Source organism: Anas acuta, chromosome 5 (assembly GCF_963932015.1).
Source record: "Anas acuta chromosome 5, bAnaAcu1.1, whole genome shotgun sequence".
Classification (NCBI taxonomy): domain Eukaryota; kingdom Metazoa; phylum Chordata; class Aves; order Anseriformes; family Anatidae; genus Anas; species Anas acuta.
In genome coordinates, this window is record NC_088983.1 from 8,635,309 (window position 1) to 8,653,315 (window position 18,007).

Consider the following 18,007-nt stretch of genomic DNA (forward strand, 5'->3'; position numbering starts at 1 on the left):
CCCTTTGGGTTTCTATATGAGCGTGGGCACATGCACCCCTCCACAGCTGTGGGCGCAGGCACCACATGTGCTCCTCCGTGCAGCCACAGGTGCTCCCACCCCATGCACTCCCCCACAGCTGTAGGCAATCCCACCCCTGAGCTCCTCCACCACGGCACCCCCATGCACCGAGCGCTCCTACACGTGGCTGTGGGCACGCAGCATCCCACGGGTGACCCCGCATCGCGCATACCCCTACATCGTGCTCCCACCCCGATCACCCATTGCACACACCTCCTCGCTACCTGTGTGTGCACACTCCCACAGGGCTGGGGGTGCACATACCCCCCTATAACCGCATATACCCCACAAGCGACCCCCCTGTGGGTGCGCACACACGCGTGGAGCCCCCGCTGGCGGCGGGGCAGAGCGCGGCGTTATAGGGCAGGGCGCTATAGGGCACGGCGCTATAGGGAGGGGCGGCTGCCCCCCACCGCCCTTTAAGAGCCGCCCGGGGAGCGGCGCTGGCCCCACCCGCCGGCCGCGGGGCCGGGCCCGTCCCCCTCATTAATATGAAGGCGGCGGCCGCGGCGGCGAATGGGTAATGAAGCTGTCACTCCGGCACCTACTTGTTGGGTGTCCGCGGAGCCGAGGCGCACAGAGGGCGAGCGGAGCAGCGGCGGCAGAAGAAGAAGAAGGCGACGAGGAGGAGGAGGAGGCGGCAGCAGCGGAGCGCTCCGGGCGGCCCCGCCGGCAGCCCATGCCCTGCGCCCCCCGGCGCGCTGCGGGCGGCTCCCCCGCCGCCCATGCCGCGAGCGGCCGCCGGTCCGGGTGCGGGTCCGGGGCCGTGGCCGCTGGGCTCGGCGGGCTCCTCTGAGGCGGCCCCGCGGAGCTGCAGGCATGGGGGGCGCCGGCCGCCGGCCCCCGGCCCCTGCTCTCGGCCTGGCGCTGCTCCTCGCCGCCTGCCTGCAGGTAGGGGGGTGCTGGGGGGGGGTGTTTGGGGTCCGTGCCCCCTTCTCGTCGGGGCTGCTCGCAGAGCTGCTGCACCCCCTTTTTTTTTTTTTTTTCTCCTTTTCTCCAGGTCTCCCCCCTCCCTTATTTTTTATTTTTATTATTTTTTTTAATTTATTATTATTATTTTTTTTTCGGTTTTTATTTTTAGGTGTCCCGCTGCACGGGCTATTTCGAGCTGCAGCTTAACTCGGTGCGGAATGTAAACGGAGAGTTGCTCAACGGGGAGTGCTGCGACGGCGAGAAGAGCCCCCAGAACCAGGGCTGCGCCCGGGACGAGTGCGACACTTACGTGAAGGTCTGCCTCAAGGAATACCAGGCCAAGATCACCCCCGTCGGACCCTGCAACTACGGATTCGGATCTACCCCCGTGCTCGGTGGAAATATTTTTTATTTGAACGGCAACAAGTACTCCCATCAAGGCAGGACCCCCGAGACGGGCAGGATCGTTATCCCCTTCCAGTTCGCGTGGCCGGTAGGTCGCCGCCTCTCCCCTCTGTGCTTTAATTATTATTAATTATTATTTTTTATTATTATTATTGCTGTGCGGCTCGGGGGCAGCAGGTTGCGGGACGCAACGCGAGGCGGAGAGGGTGGGGAGCGGGCACCGCGCGTCCCGCTTGACGGGATCCTCGAGAAACCGCGGTGGTGGTGGTGGGGGCAGACAGCACGAAAAAAATTAATTAAAAAAAAATAATAAGATAATCGTGGTAACGATCCCGGCGGGTCGGAGCGCGGGGCTGCCCCCGGCAGGGGGCGCCGGAGGGCGGCGCAGGTGGGGGCGCGGGGCGCGTGCCGCGGCTCGCGAAGGGCGCGCGAGCGGCCGCCCCTCCCGGGGCGCTGCCGGTACTGCGGGCACTGCTCCTGTGGTGCTGTGAGCGCTGCTCCTGCTGATACTGTGAGCACTGCTCCTGCTGCTGGCACTGCTCCTGCTGGTGCTGTGAGCACTGGTGCTGCTGGTGGAGCCGTGCCCGCCCCCGCGGCTGCCGTTGGAGTGGGGCTGGGAGGGCCGGGAGGCGCCGCCCCGGGGTGTGTGTGAGGGGGGGGACACACAGCGGCTGTCCCCTCAGGGATGGGGGCTGGCAACCGCCGTACGGAGCGCTGGGGAGGGAAGGAGGGGATGGGGAGGGGGAGAGCCGCCCCCCTCCTCAGCGCTGAGGGGGGTCCCGGTGCGCTCCCCGCCCGCCATTTCCTCACGGGGCTCAGCCCCCTGCGCCCCCACGCCGTGGGCATGGCATGGGGGGATCCCTCAGGTCCTGGCTGTGTGCCCCACTGCCTCAGGGGTTTTTAGGGATACCCCTTTAGGGCTTGTATGCCCCCCCCAAGCTCGTAGCTGCCCCCCTGGGCAGCACAGTTGCTGCCCGTAGTCATTCTGAGCAGGCAGGTGGTGGAGTGCTGAGGTGTGGGGATGGATGGCCAGGTGCCCCAGCTGGGCAGGGAGATAAGTTATCACGGTGATATCGGGGTTATCAGGGTGAGTTATGCTGGCCCTGGTACCCACAGATTGCATTGAGCACCTGGTGGCTAATAAACGGGATGGCCCGCAGCGGTCTGTGGAGGTGGGCAGGCTGCAGGAGCTTTGTTATCTTGGAAATTGCTGCTAGGAACTGTCCGGGTGGGGAAAATGCTCGCTTGTTTCATTTTGGAAAGGAAACCGCCCCACTACAGACACTTAAAACTTGCTGTGCTACCAGGGACCCTCTGTCCTGATGCTCACGCAGCTCACATTAACCACCCCATGCAGAGGTTGGGGTTTTGCTCAAATTAGGTGGCGAATAAATTTGCACAAACTATTAATTTCTCTGCGCAGATGCTCTGTGTTCTCATTGCCAAGTTGGAGTGTTTTCATTGCCTTTGTTTGTCCAGAGGCCTGTTGAAATAAGAAAGGTTGCTGTTAACAGGTATAGTCAATACCATAAAGAAAACAGGGTGTTTGGAACTCTGCTCTTAAGTTATAAGATCAAAGGGAAAATTAAAATTCTTTCTCCTTTGTTGACCGTGTAATATGGGCTTGGTGAAATCATAAACTCCTCTTTTAAGTAGGAGATCTCAGTAACATTAGCACCTCAAACTTTACATGTTATCTGCACGAGGAAGTAGAGGCAGCTGAAGTCACACTTATAATTTGCTGGTTTCTAGCATTGCTACTTGAAACAGGAGGAGAGTTGGATAATCCTTACAGTGCAGGTCCCTAAGCCCAGCCGTCTTTGTTTTTTACTCTGTTGGAATAAGCACATTCCTACCTTGCAGCTGCCGGATATTGTTCTGTGCTCATCGAGTCCTAAGAAAGGCCTGTTTGACCTCCCTCTTGCAGGTAGATTACCACAGTGTCTCTAGCTTACAATACCATGCCTGCCGTTGTTTCTGGTATTATTGCCCCCAGCGTTTTACAGGAGTTGAAGTCTCTGACTGTTGTTCTGCCGTGTCTTTGCAGCTGTTGCAAACCAGCCTGTAATTTATTTAAACAGTGCCACTGCAGTCTAGTGGGTGGCTGGCTGATTTCTGGAAGGTTTACTGAATACTCTCCCTGCCCACCCTTGATTCTAAAAATAAGCTGTGGAGTAGCTGTACTTTTAAAAGCAGTCCGTGTATCGCGCTCTGCAGAGGCACTTAGGGAAAGAAGCCCCTCCTATAGGTTGTAGTTTCTTGAATTGTGGATGTTCAGTCTGATGGGGAATGCAGCATCTTTGTCACAATTGTACATAAGCCATACAGAGTCTGCAAGAAGAGGCTTAACAGTAATGTTAGTTTAACAATTCGCTTTTTAAAAGTAGATGGGGTTTCTGGGTTATATTTCAACTACTGGGGCAATTTCAAAATTATCTCTTTGTACCCAAATGAGACAGCAGTATGGATGTAGTCTTTTCATAGAAGTGTGTTCTTCTCTTATGAAGCAAATTAGCTTTGGTGCACAGTAGCCAAAGGACTTAATGTATTTTTTTCTAATACTGAAGAATCCTGCCCCGATGAAAAGCAGCATTAGTATATGTGAACTTCTTATGAAACTCGCCTGGGTGGTAGCTCCTTCACTTAAGGATGCTCATATAGTAATGTGCAAATCACTTGAGGGATGTTTTCTTGATGTCTGTTTGATAGGACATTGTCCTTAACTAACAGTACCTGTAATGCATTGGCTATCTTAAATATCTGTTTCTTGCCTTTTTTTTTTTTTCAATTACACATGGGAAAAATGTAAAGCATTTTACTCTAAAAGACAAGTGTTTCTTCTGTAAAGCTGCACTACCAGAGTTCAGTGGCTTCTCCGGTTTGATACAGAGAAGGTTATCCAGCTTATTCCTATTTCCTGTCTCTTTTTAATATCATTAGTCTGATCTCTGATTTGCAAGAGGAGCTTGGGATATTGCCAAAAAGTTCTTAAAATTGCTACCTTGGGATACATCATCCACAGAAATCTGGCAGTGGGAGAGGTTGAGGAACAGCTAGAACAATACAGCTGTCGTCTTCACCCACCTACCTCACATTTTTTTCTTTGCCTCCTGCTGTAAAACTTGCAGCTTAATGCTCTTTTGAGATTGTTAACAAACAAATGATGCAATTAAAGTGTGTGTAATTTTAAAAGAAAGAAGACAGAAGGGTTCAAATAGCTTTGAAGAATAAATTCAGATCGCTTACACAGCTTAGGTTCATTATAAAGTATTTTTTATGGCAAGAAATTCAGACACCATTTGTTTGGACACCGAACCTTCAAGTGCTTCCTTTTGACCAAATTAGAAACACCTAACATAGCAGTAGCTATCAGTAACAGGATATTACCAAAATTTAAATTTTGGTTAAATAAATGAGATTAGACAGCTCCTGAAGATGATGTTTTAAAGGTGTAGGCATTGTGTTGGGTGCATTATGTGGAACCATTTTTAATACATCTTTTCAAGATGGCATGAAATGGAGTTGTGTGTGTGGTTTTTTTCTCCACCCTGTTCGTTCCCTCAGGGAATTCACAGCTTTTCCTGCACCATAAATACTGGTATGGCATTCATTACTTCAGTTAATTAGTCATATAGAAGAATTGTTCTGACTAGTCGTGGATGTTGAAATCATGTACAACAATATGCATAATTATCTCCCCTTAGCCCCCCTGTTCTTGCTAGTCTGGTGTGACTGACAGTCAGTGCACAAGTACTCTGTGCTCTGTCTGAACTCCACAGGTGAACTTCAGAGTTCAGGGACTTGGAGATAAGTATCTGGAAAAAAAAAAAAAAAAACAGCAGTTTTATTTCTTCTTGATGCTCAACAGGTACTTAGTTAGGACCCTTTACCTATCTGAGGAAGGGGTATTGGAGTTTCAGGGGGTCCTCACAACTTGCTCTGGTAACTCTGCCTTCCCTACTGGAATTTAGGCAGTTCATTTGTTGTTTTTGTAAGTGCTGTTATTAAATTTTTCCTACTTAGAGTGTGATTATTAACACTTAACAGTGCTTTAGAAACGTACAGCTAACTTTCAGGTAGTAATACACAAAAGTGTTTAAATTTAATATCCAGTCTGTGTAGATTTCATCCACATGCAGTCCACATGTGAGTCTCATCCAAATGCTTGGAAGTGTTCAGTCTTGAGCTGAAACATAAACTGGAGTACGAACCATTGAATATGTAAAGCTGCTGAAAGGATAACTTGGCTGCAGCAGTAAATGTTGGATTTCTTAGAAAGCAACCGCTCCCCCTCCCCTGCCAAAACCCAAGCAAGAATATTTGACCTTGCAGCTTTTATTGCTTAATGGGTCCAGTGCTCTGTTTGGCATTTTTAGATGGTGTCTACTTGAGTATGATCTTCTGCATCAAGTACTGTCATTCCTAATTTGAAAACTTGTGTATATTTTGGAAGTAGTGAGGCCCTGGGAGGCATTTAGCCTTGAAGCATGTTATCTAGATCCTTGATGCCTGCAGGGAGCTAGGTAGTCTGACTAGGAAATGTGCTTGTATGTTTCTGTTTGGCTGGTAGTGTTACACTTGGTCTACCTTCTGTCTTAACAGAGACATCACTACCTAAGATCAGGATCTCGAGGCTTCGTAATGAAAACATCCTGGATTAGGTTACTCCATGCTCCCTGGTAGGGTAGATGTGCACTCTGTCGCCTTGAATGATGACCCATCGTGACAGATGTGCTCAAATTAGGCAGGTTAAAATTAGACCATTTGCAATTCAGAAAGGTACTTAGATGTAGTTGCACCAAAGAAACGTAACACACTTCATGAAAATGATCAGCATTTCACAAATAAAGTATCAAGTGATACTCAGCAGCCTTTGCCTCTAAATAATTGCTCTTTGCTCTGTTGAAACTTTATTTTTTTTAATAAGCACATGCAAGCACAGTCCCAAGCAAGAATTGAGGGCAGGGAATAAGAGTGAGAGCATCACCTTGTGCCAAAATGTAAAATCCATCTGGTATAATGATGTGGGATGCAAATGCATTATAACCCCTCATTAACAGAGGAAGTCAGCATGGAAAAATAATGTAGTAGAAAGCTATATGTATTGATGAATTACATGAATTATTAATGTCTTATTTGCCAGTAGCATAGCTCTTTTCCTAAATGGAAGTCTGTGCTGATAGCACAATTTTTATTTTTTTTTTATATCTACCCCCCTTTTTTTTCCCTCCCTGAACTTGCTGCTTGGTTACTCACTGCCAGACTGGCTTGTCAATAGGTTCTGGGACTGCTGTAGTAACTGGCGTGGCAAACTGTTCCTTGTGCTAACAGAAGCACCTGCAGTGCTTGTGTGCGTGAAGCCGTTACCTGCCTTGTGTGACCCAGGGACAAATAATGCTGTGGATCAGAAAATGCAGACTTTCTGAATCCATATTTATTTCCTCAGTCTTGAAGCAGGTCAGGGAATCATATGCTTTCAGCTGCTCACTACTGTATTTGACTTAAGCTTTTTTGATTGGAAATAAAAGTACAATGAGGGGATGATTTATTATATAACAATATCCCTTCAGGTTTGGGCTATGCAAATGCAAAGAGTAGCTTGCAGGTTTTGCAGTGCTCTGTCTTAAATTGGGCGGTGTTTTAGAGACTGGCTGTAGCAATGCTGAGTAGTGACAACTCCAGTTGACTTCAATAGCAGCTGCAGGTGTCACCTCTAAAAAAGAATCAGTGCCTTAATGGTGAGCACTTCAGAACCACTCTTTGAAAAAGGGATTTATTATTGGCGTGCTGCGTGTGCCAGCAACTATTTGCAGCTTGCCCAGAATAGAAAGCCTAAAGACTTAAGTTTCATGTAACTATAGAAAATCTGTCTTCTACTTTTAAGCAGAAATGTTCTTTGCACTCTTAATCTTTCATGCATTGATGTTACTGAATCTAGAATTTCTTATGTCTTTGAAATAAATGTGCCCTGGAGGGTGATATTCTGGTAACTGCTTAAGCCTGTATGCCTTAAAGTTCTGGGTGTTTTTTTTTTTTTTGAATGTCACAGAGATGGCCAGATAGAAAAAAGAACACTTCTATTTATACCCATTGAAAGCTTCCTTAGATAAACACTTGCTTATTTATAAGGAACACTGAGGCTGAATTCAAAACTTGCAGACAAATAACCTTCCCTCCCAGACGCTGAGAGCTGTGCTTAGACACCTCTTGTCAGCTCTCTGATCTTCATTCCAGAAGGTGCTCCGGCCGGCCTCTGGGTGAAACGCTGCTCTCCCAAGCACACGGCTGGTGTGGGCATTACAGCTTCCACTGAAAATGGAATAGGTGTTAAAGGAGTCAGGATTACCTCTTGCTAGAGGATGTGAGGTGGAGAAGAGGGTGAGGTAGAAACGGTGTGTGTTTCATTCACCACAACATGATGGGGGCTTTGTAGCTCTGGCTTTGGGCTGTTTGAAGATGTTCTAACTCCTGTTTTCTCAAAAAAAAAAAAAAAAGACTATATGAAAGGTCTGCTATAGACATGAGTATTTGTAGCTTTAATCTTCAGTGATCTGGTTTGTCTTTCCCGTAAGTGGCTGGGGGTGAAACTGCAGTTGGTGTGTTTATATTGGACTTGTGATATTTGGCCTATTTGAGCTGCGGCCCCATCGTATCGTAGGCTTTCTGAGAGATCCAGTGAAGTTCAAGGAAATCTGTTGGTTTAGGTGTCGAGAAGCCTTGTGTTGTAAAACCTAACTTCTCGGTCTGATGCTACTGCCTGTATTCCCTGCACGAGTCCAGCTCAATTTGAGTTAATGCTGCTAGAGTTCAGTGGCTGCCAGCACAGCAGCAGTGAAAAATTAAGCTTCTGTCAAACCGTAAATGATGTGAAACACCTACATTTTCTGGATGTAAAAAAATGCCAAAAATGGTTTAGTGCATTTTTAATCTGTTAGTTATTAATGACTTGCCTCAAAGTCTTTCATGAATGGGAGGGATTGTGTTAAAGACAGATGTAAGGTGGATGAGTTGTCTCACTTGGTGGTGTCCCTGAAGGCTGGTGGCTCTCTGGCCCCTCTTTTCGAGCAACAACACAGTCACTGCGTAGGTGAGATGAATGCAACTCACCCTTTCTGTGTAGTCTGACTCCTTCACTTGTTTTTCCTCTATGTGTTTGTGCGAGTGTGGGCTCTGAAATACATGCAATGAACATACTTTAGAAACTATTAAGTTCATAAAGCAGCTATAATCACATCATGCACTTAGTCATCTGCAGAAGGTTTAGATTATTCTGTGCCCAAAAGCTTCCCTCCCTTCTCTTCTGAAAACAAGGCTGATGTTTTGTCAACTCTGTGTGGGTCCTGTTTGCGTTGCTTGCTGTGGTTCGGGGCTGCTCGGCCTACTGAAGAGGCTGAGAAGGGCAGGGAGGGCTGCTCTCCTGCTATAGCACATCGATTTTGTGTCCTGTGGGCCACTCTGCTTCCAGCTGCTAGTAATCCTCTGAGCTGGAAGAAGCTTGTGAAAAGTGCTTTGCAAGGAGAGGAGCTAGCCCAACGAGCGAGGAATAAGGGTATACTGACACTGCTTCTGGCCTCTTTGTGTTTATCCAGATACTCAAAGGTGGTTGCTGTGGCTCCTGGCAGTAACTCTGCCATTCTCTTCCTCTGCAGCACTCTGATAGCCTTTGTTGGGCTTCTTGCCAGAAAGCTGCTCCGGCTCTGGGTCAGTAGGTATCTAAACTTGGTCAGCCTTTGGCTGGAGGTGATCAGCAGCAGTGCTGTCATGTTGGTGGCTCTTGTACGGTGTGTTTTGCTGTCATGCGAGTGGCGGGTTGGCGTGTAATCTGAGCACCCCGTCACCCTCCCTTGCTGTCCCCAAGGCTGGGGAGTGAACCTGTGTGGATGACTAGGTCCATTTGTGCTAGTTGTGTTGGGCACCTGCTGAACTTCCACCAGTATGGTGCACTGGAGCCACTGCCTTCCTCTGCTGTACACCCAGGGAGAGCTGAAGGAGCACATGTGGCTGTAGGGTTTACAGTGGCTCCCTGGTGCATCACCTTGGGCCAGGGAGGAGTGGCTCTTACTGGATCAGTCATGGATGCTTGGTGCCTTTGCTTACTATCTAAGGAAAACTGTATGTAAAACTTTACAAGTAATCTTGAGTGGAAACTATAGAATGTGTGTGGATAAGGAAGAGCAATGAAGCTGGTCCAGGACTGAACAGTTCAGTTACTCTTATTTTCCTAATTATTCAGATTCCTTTGGCTCTGGTAGCTAGAGTTCTGTTCAGTGATGTTTGGAGAAATCCTTTGTGTGCAGCACAATAGATGCATTTCTGCACCTCCAAAGACTTAAATACCACCTCTCTCTGAGAGATAAATGCTTACTATTTACCTGAAATGTGTCTACAGCTGCTTTAGATATTAAACTCTCTTGTAATTATGTTTGGGGAATGGTTTATCATTATAAAACACTATAGCTTGTGCTCATTTACTAAACTTTATCTCCAAGGTGATTTTTGAGAGTTGTAGTTAGCTATTACTGTGTATAGAGAGGATGAAACTTGATGATGCATTTTATCGATTGCTGTTTTGGATACTAAGTTAAAAAGCGTATTTTAAATGAAGATTTCCTGGTAACTCTCAACTGAAAAACAGTGTGGATTTTATCTGTAGTTGAAATCACTGTGTGCTCCTCAGCAGTAGTTAAAATGCTATATTAGATGGAAGGGGCATGGCATTTGAAGGCTAAATGACAATCTTAGTCTTACTTGATTAGAGCTTGCAGAGGTTGCTAAGGAACAGCCTAATAGTCCTTGAGTAACCAATTATATGCCCCTTGGACAGATGCACAGGTGCTCGTTCTCTGAAGTTTTTTTAAATCTGAGATAAGACTGGAGTATTAGTACATAAACTGCAATCTGTTTACATCCTGCTTCGGGCTTGAAAGTCCTGATTGTATATATCTTGTTCCCAGCAGGATGTCTTCTGATGTTTTTTGTTCAGTACATTATTATTTGATTATTACTACACTTAAATGCTTCTTGCAATGCTGCTTCTACTTCCAGATGGTCCACTAGTTCTCTAGTCTACTGTGTGCTTTCTAGTACTCTGAACATACAAGCTTAAGTAAAGAAGCATCTCAAGTTAAAATTGGATAAACTTAACATTTCTAGGCTTTTGATGAGTAGGCAGTATTAATATTGATGCAGTATCCTACAATTAGTAGAAAATGCTAGCTTTCAGTACTCCTGAAGCAGTACATGCAAATTGTAATGAAATACTGGATGAGCTGGCTGTTAACTTAAAACACAAAGTGTAATCATTTTGGTCTTTTTTTTCTGAGTATGTGTAATTCTGTTTATAATTCTGCAAAGTTGAAATGTCTTATCTTAAAGCTGCCTACATTTTAAAAGTTAAAAGTCCTAGCTGCTAGCTGGAGAACTTACATTCTAATTACAGAGCTTGTTGATGCTTGGAAGGCTTGACTGGCATGTGCTTTAAGCAGGCAGTAAGTTAAATACATAAGAAGCTTAATTATTGATGTATTCTAATAAAGACTGAAGTAGAAGTTAACAGTGTGCAATTTTGGGTACCATTTGCTGTTCTTTCCAATGGCTAAAGACAATCTGAATAGTACTGTTTTTGGTAACCTGTGCTACTGCTTTAGAGATTTCAGTGGCAGTTAATTGCTATTGCACCTTGCACAACGACTTTTTTTTTTGTTGTGGTTTTGATAGTTCTAATTTCTTATGTTTAAAACCAATGTGATTTTCCTTATCATATGTCATGGAGTTTACTGTAACTGGCTGCATGCAATCAGCGAAGTCTCCAAGTCAGACCATGTTCACTTGGACTGCTAAGACCAAGCATAGCCATCTACAAGCCTCTGCTAATGACTCTTCTTCTACACACCAAGAAGTGGAGAGCATCTCTTCTGTTTATGAGTTGTTGTTTAAACCATGTATTTACATATAGGCCCAAAGTGTTGTATTTAAGACCTTTGAACTGAATATTGTTTCCCTGGTTGATCCACAGAGACCAGCAATTTCTCTTTTGCTTCCCCACTTTCTAATAAGAAGTAGAGAAACTGTAATGTCCAGACTTGCATGCTGAATGTTGGCTTTCAGTTACTTAGTGCTCCTCAGGTGTGTTCTGATGTCACCACAGCTTAATGGCAAACTTCAGGGTTGTGTAGCTTTTAGTTACTGCATGTCTCCTCTTGCTTTCCAAGATAAAAGGTAAAATGGTTGCTCAAATGTAGCTGGTGGCAGTTCTTAAGAGGTAATTCCCAGAATTCAAATACCTCTTTTTTCCTAAGTGCTGTGTACTTAGGAAAAAGTACACAGGACTTACATAGCTGTGGACTGTTGGAATATTACTGTCACCAGGCTTTAGGAGAAGAACATGATGGTAAATGTCAGTAGCTGTTCATATCTGCTCCCAGATCGCTGCAACTGGAAGGTAAATAAAATAAGTTTTAACTGGCAGGAGGCTCTCTGACTTGTGGCAGTCTGCTATCAGCGATAGTTTGTATGTCCCCAAGACCTTGGGATGGACTTTCAAGATGTGGTAGTCTGCAAAACTTTAGCTTGCCAAGGGATTTGGACAGAACAGCAGAAGAACTGGTGACAAGTGAAACTGCTAAAGAAACTGAGAATTATTCATTTGTATGCATTCTTGAGTTAGGAATCCTAGTTTGGACTAACAAAATAAACAATATTATACTTAAATAGTTCTTTTAATTTTGATCGTCTTTATATTGCTTCTTTTTTTTTCCTGTGGATACTCATCCTTACGAAGAAAGCTGTAACATTGCTACCCAGAGAAGTAATTAGGGGTCAACAATGAAGTGAATTTGAGGACTTGCTGAGATGATCTCCCTTTCATAGCTTCCAGATCTGTGTTGGTGAGAAGGAAAAAAATGGGGAAGCACTCTTAATTGACAAGTGCCTGCTTTCATGAGTTCCATGTGCTCAAAGCTTTCCTTCAAAAGGACTGCCAATTTGTATTTTTGTGATCTGTAATAACAAAGCTATATCAGATCTACTCCACTATACCTTAACTTGAAAAATATGATAAGACATTGGAGTTCTGGTGCTATTTTGTTAAAGTGGGGTTGATGGACTTCAGGATACTGTATATTCAAATAGGTACCTTGAATTGTAGACTTACTATACTGTTGTGTGCTCTATTTGCTGCTGTAAGCAGATGGTTTTTAATAGTAACTAAATACAGCATAGTGGTTGGTGCCGAGGGTGTGATTAAGATTTACTGTAGCTACAAAATAGTGTTCAGAAGATTCAGTGCTGCTACTGGAATGTGAACCAAGCGTTTGTTTCAGGAACATGTTTATAAACTAGACACTAGTGTTCCTGTGCATGCGTAACTACACGTGCGTGTCTGTGTGAAGAATCCCTGTTTAATCCTTCCTTCAAATCCTGTGTGTTGATCTCTGAAAGAGTTTGTGCCCTCTTTCGTAGTGGGAACTTTTACTTGTCTGGTCAGACTACTTTCATACGGAGAACAGTGGGATATGGATAGAGCTTTGGTTATGTATGCAGTGTCTTGGTGCAAATAATTGAGAAGGATGTAAGGCAAGGTGAGCAGCTACGTATGGTGTTGAAATCAAGGTGTTCCATGTTCTCAGCCAGCCTTCTTAGCATGCATAGAAATTCAAATTTGAGCTGGTGTTCAGTTTGGGGCTGAAATGAAGGACAGCACAAGCATTTTATGCCATCTGCCAGAATTCCTGAAACTGTCAGTGAGGAACTCTACAATCAGATGGAAGTTCAAAGTGACCTGATGTATTGCTATGTTAGCTACACAATAAAACCTGGATGTTTCTTCCATTCAGTGAAGAGGCCTATGGCTAGATCTGAACTCAGAGCAAATACTGTTGGAGGACAATCATGCATCTTGTTTGGAGTTATATGAATGTTTGGTCAGTCACTTGTTGCCATCACTGAGGGCCAGCTATAAGCCTTTGTTCGTATGTCTTTCAAATGTGTCTGGTACTGCACAGCTAGCTCTAGAATTAATAGGATTTGGTTGGGTAAGATTGGTAAGAGTTGAAGAGAACTTTTTAAAAAAAAAAAAAAAAAGGTGCCCTAATCTCTGTGCTCCCTTAGGAACGGAGCAGAGGTTGAGCATGGGCCTCTCCTCTTCCTAGGGCAAGACATCCTGTCTCATTAGCTTGAATTGGTTTTGTGGGCACTTGCCTTTTCATAAATGAAGAAGACTGCAGTGCTACCAGCAGCTAATGTTATTTAAAAGGGTTAAGATTAAAATACTCTTTATTCCTAGGAACTTTGCATACATAGAACTTGGGGGCATATCTATCTTTCCTGTATTTGCCTACCTTCTTAGTATGTGTATTTGCAATACAAAAGAGTGCATGCAGGTGTTCTGTGTTTAGAACAATAATTAAAGTATGTTATTACATAGTTAGTTTAATTCCCTCTTGACTTCAAGTTGAAATTGTAATGATGTATGGCTTGAAGTGCCCAGAGGACACTAATATCCATGCCACATGGAGTGCAGAGGGGAGGGGGAAGAGCAGTATTAATTACTAGTTCATCTCTTGAATTCTAAATATTAGCATAAAACAAGGCTTGCACCAGCCATTAATGGGTCTTCATAGTTGATGCATACACTTCAAAAGAGACAATCTAGGTACATTTTCATTAATGCAACAAGAAAGTGTACATATAATGGGGCTTAATTTATCTTGGACTTCTTCCAGAACTTTAAGGAAGGAGTAGGTCATGGATACTTGGTTAATATCAAGTTTGCCACCTTCAAAGGTGGTAGCGAGGCTGAAAGCCTCAACTTAAATCTAATAAAATGCTGTTAAGAGGATACCTGACTGCAGTGTGTTGTGTTTGCGCACGTCTCTTTCTAAAAGGCTTTTTTCTCCATTCTCTAATTTCATCAATACTCCCTTCTGTTCTTTGCTATTGGATTAACTCAGTGAATTTCTGGAAACTCCCGGTGCTGGCTTTGGCTGTGGTACAGAGGGCTATATCTTAATAGCTGTGACGTTTGAAAGTATTTAAAAAATAGTTTTTACATAAAAGGCAAATGTATATTGGAACATAGTCCTGTGACCCTCTTTCTAAAACAGTGTTTTCTGCCAAGTCAAAGACTTATTTTTTTGTCCACTAAATTCAGGTACTAGTGGAGAAACATTTGCTGTAAAACATTCTCTTTGGTGTATAATTTCTGATTTAATCTGTTTCTAATCTCAATTGAAAATAAACACCTTGTGTTCTCCTTAAGTAGGATGGAAGGGAAGGCTATGGCTTGAGGTTCTAGCAGGTTTGGGTTGATTCCCAGTGGAGTACGCTTCATTTTCCTTGTGTTTTTTTCCTGCTCTAGAAGCATCACAAAGACATGAAATCTGGGGAGTTTACACTGGGCTCTCTTGTTTGAGAGGCAGGTGCCAATGCAAATTGTGCACTTACATTGGTTGACTTTTAATCAAATTCCCCAAGGGTTAAGTGTGTTAAGTAAATTAACTGGCAGAGTGGCAGTAGTAAGGGTGGCTAATGCCTCTGCTGAGCCCTGGTATGTGGTTACTGGTTGCGTTAGCTCCTTCGTGCCCTGTGCTCATCATTGTTTCAATAGATCATCAGAATTAAAGCTAAACAACAGTGGGATGGTTTTAATACTACATTGTTTTGAGGAGAATTTTACTTTGTACATGTGCTTCTTGGTAGTGTAGATTGTGCTTCCACAGCTGCTATTCACAAGCAAAGCTTTGCAGTGCTATGGCATCTGCAGAAGGGATGACAATTGGGAGAAACTGTCTCTTTTTGAGACCTGTTTTTTCCCATCCCTGAAGCTTTTTGTTGGACACAAGTCCACTGTCCAGTGGGTCTTAGGATCACCTCCTTGGAGGTGATAATAGATGAAAGCAAAAAATCTGTTAAGCTTTTGTTGCAGATTGGAAAGCATGTGGTGGGGTGGGCTTCCTTCATGTGGAAGATGAGCAGTTTTACTGAGCTGTTGAATGGTGTTGAGTTCTGGAAATCTCTGGAGACTTTCTGTGGGTACTGATCTAAATATTGTTGTTCAGGATATTTTTTCACTACTGGGCAGTGTGCAAAGGTTTAAATCAAATTGTGAAATAAGATCTCTACAGGTAAGGCTCTGACAGGCCTGGGATGCCCTAATTCCTGCTTCCCCACCCTCTGTTCTGCTTGACTTATGTGTTTCCTCAGGTCACTGAAGACTTTCTTATTTTTGGCTCAAGTTATGGCTCTGAAGTCCCAGCCTTGGACTGAGCTTACAGTGACTGACGCTGCTGGGGCAGGTCCAGAGGGCCTTGCAGATGCATCAGAGGGAACCACCGCAAGTTAGGGAAACTTCTGCAGCAGGTCTCTGACTTTTTTTCCTTTCCAGCTTTAAAGTTCTAATTCTTTTCTCTAGTTAGCTGGTATTTCTAGACTGTCACAGGTGCTTTTGCCTTCACAGCTCTTTTGCCAGTCCCATGAACTTAATCTTCACACTTTCTTCTGTTCACCTACCTCAAATACAGGTGATGGTTTTGAAGGCAGTGTTATTGCTTAGAGTGGTTGTTGAGAGACTGGTAGACCCAGCTTGTAATGGGGTAGGTGGCACTTGCTGCTTCAGTCACTGTGGAGTTAGTGACTAGAAATGGCACAAGCCTTCGCCTGTGTTACATGGAAACCAGGAGAGAATTGTTTCTGACCGGGGCAAATACAATACTTGAAGTTTGAAGATTGATTGCCTAATTATCGAAGGTATGCTTCTGCACGAAGGTCTTTGTATTTCTCACTGTGGCCTTCCCCCAGAAATATACTGGGTCTTCCGTAGTTAAAACAGGGTTTTTATCCTATATGTTGACAGTTTTATGTCAAAAACTGCTATGAAGTCAGTAAGCTTAGTATTTCACTTGACACTTGTCAATTGTCAGCTAGTTAATAAGTGCTTGTTTCGTTTGTGCATTTCTTTTACCTTGTGTTGGATGATAGTATGTTCTGCTTTGTACCACCCAGGCTGCACTTAATTGTTCTTAAAAGTCTATCTAGATTCCTTTTTTCCCCAGGAAAAGTTTTCCAGATATTACTATCTCCCTGTTAGTAGCTGTAGCTCAGCTCATTTTTTGAGTAGCATTTCGGTGTATGTTGCAACATGTCATATGGCTTGTTATGGATGTGCTGTGTACATGGTTTGACTTCTGGAATAGTGCTAATTTGATGTGGCATTTCAGTATTGCAGAAAGGAGAATCTTGATTAGATTTTTTAATTACTACCTCTCAGATGTTATAGCTTTCAAAGAGGAGTTTTGAGGTGTAATTGTAAATCTAATTCAGGACTGTTTTCTGTTTTTTTCCTGTCATTTTTTTCCTCAACTGTTCCTTGGTCATGATTTTGATTACCTTAGGGTAGACACTGATGACTTAGGCAGGCCTGCACAATTTTACATTGTAAATGCTTCTTTAATAGTCTCTTGCTTTAATGTCAGCCATCAGAAAAAGTGGAATACTTGTTTTGGAACAACACCTCTACTGGTTGGAACTAGATTTCAGGGAATGTAAGCAAATACTTATGGAAGATAAGGACAGTGCAAAGATATATAAAATTTCTTTTAAATTCTACTAAGCCTTTTTTTCCCAAACAGGAATTGTTGACTAGTTGTGACTGGTCTTTCTGAAGTGCTTGTGGCAGTTTCTCCTTGCACCCACAAAGCTTATACCTGCTTCATCCCTAGGCAACCTATGTAACATTGCCAGGCTTTGCATGAAGTGCCATCTTGTCTCACTTCTTTGTTTCTGATCATGGCTTATGTTAGCTTAATTGGACCTGTGGTTCTTGTTGTCTTGTCATTGACAAGAAAATGGACAGTCTATTGCTAACCAAATCCTGGGCCTTCTGTAGCAGAAACCTACAGAGCTACATACTTCAGTCCTCTTTTCTTCCAGGCCGAGGAGTTCTGACTAACACTGTCATTGCTTGCATGGGAGTTACTGATCATTCACCTAAGATTAAATTGTTTGTTTTTTTTCTATGCTTTCTCTATGTTACTCTTGATGCATTTAGTTTTATAAACAAATACAAAGGCTTATATACAGGAGGTGTCTAGAGGTGACACAGGCAGAAGGCACTTGCAGTGAGATAGAAGTGTTTCAGCAAAACCAATCAGTGGGATTGGATTGGCATTAAAAATTAATGTGCATTTTTTCTGGAAAACCTTGGCAATAGCAAGGTATTGCAGGACCATTTGTGCTTGAGTCGTTAAGTATTCGCTGATTTATTTTTGCTTAATTCTGAAACTATAAGGGAAATAAATGGTTTGGAAGCTAATCATGTGGCATTTGTTCAAATTTAAGTGACTGCAAATGACTTCTTAGATTTCAGAGGTGGAACTTAATCTCTGCTGTACTCCAGGAGACTTGTATATGATGGATTCGGGGAATGAAGGATGGACTAGGGTGGGCATGAATAACAGATAGCAACTCCTGTCCATGCTTTTTATAGCTTCTATTCTGCAAGACTAGCGTTACTGCTACGCATGCAATGGTGAAAGGCACTGGTTTAGAATAGGAACAGGCTCTTCTAGAACCTCTGCAGTGTCCTGTGAAGGTAAGAGTAGTAGCTAGCAGCTTTTCTTCATACAAATCTTTG

General features: G+C 44.0%; 1 protein-coding gene across 2 annotated transcripts in view; it reads left to right on the forward strand.

Annotated features, from left to right (window-relative positions):
• The first annotated feature begins 559 nt into the window (after nucleotides 1-559).
• The window catches only part of JAG2 (jagged canonical Notch ligand 2), a 68,005-nt gene continuing 50,557 nt past the window's right edge, over nucleotides 560-18,007 (forward strand). Inside the window, exons 1-2 of one of the 2 annotated variants that reach the window (XM_068682560.1) lie at nucleotides 560-951; nucleotides 1,142-1,465. In XM_068682560.1, coding sequence (XP_068538661.1) covers nucleotides 577-951; nucleotides 1,142-1,465 — 699 coding nt within the window. In that variant the 5' untranslated portion in view covers nucleotides 560-576. The remainder of the gene's footprint in view (nucleotides 952-1,141; nucleotides 1,466-18,007) is intronic. The other variant, XM_068682559.1, reaches the window with a different exon arrangement.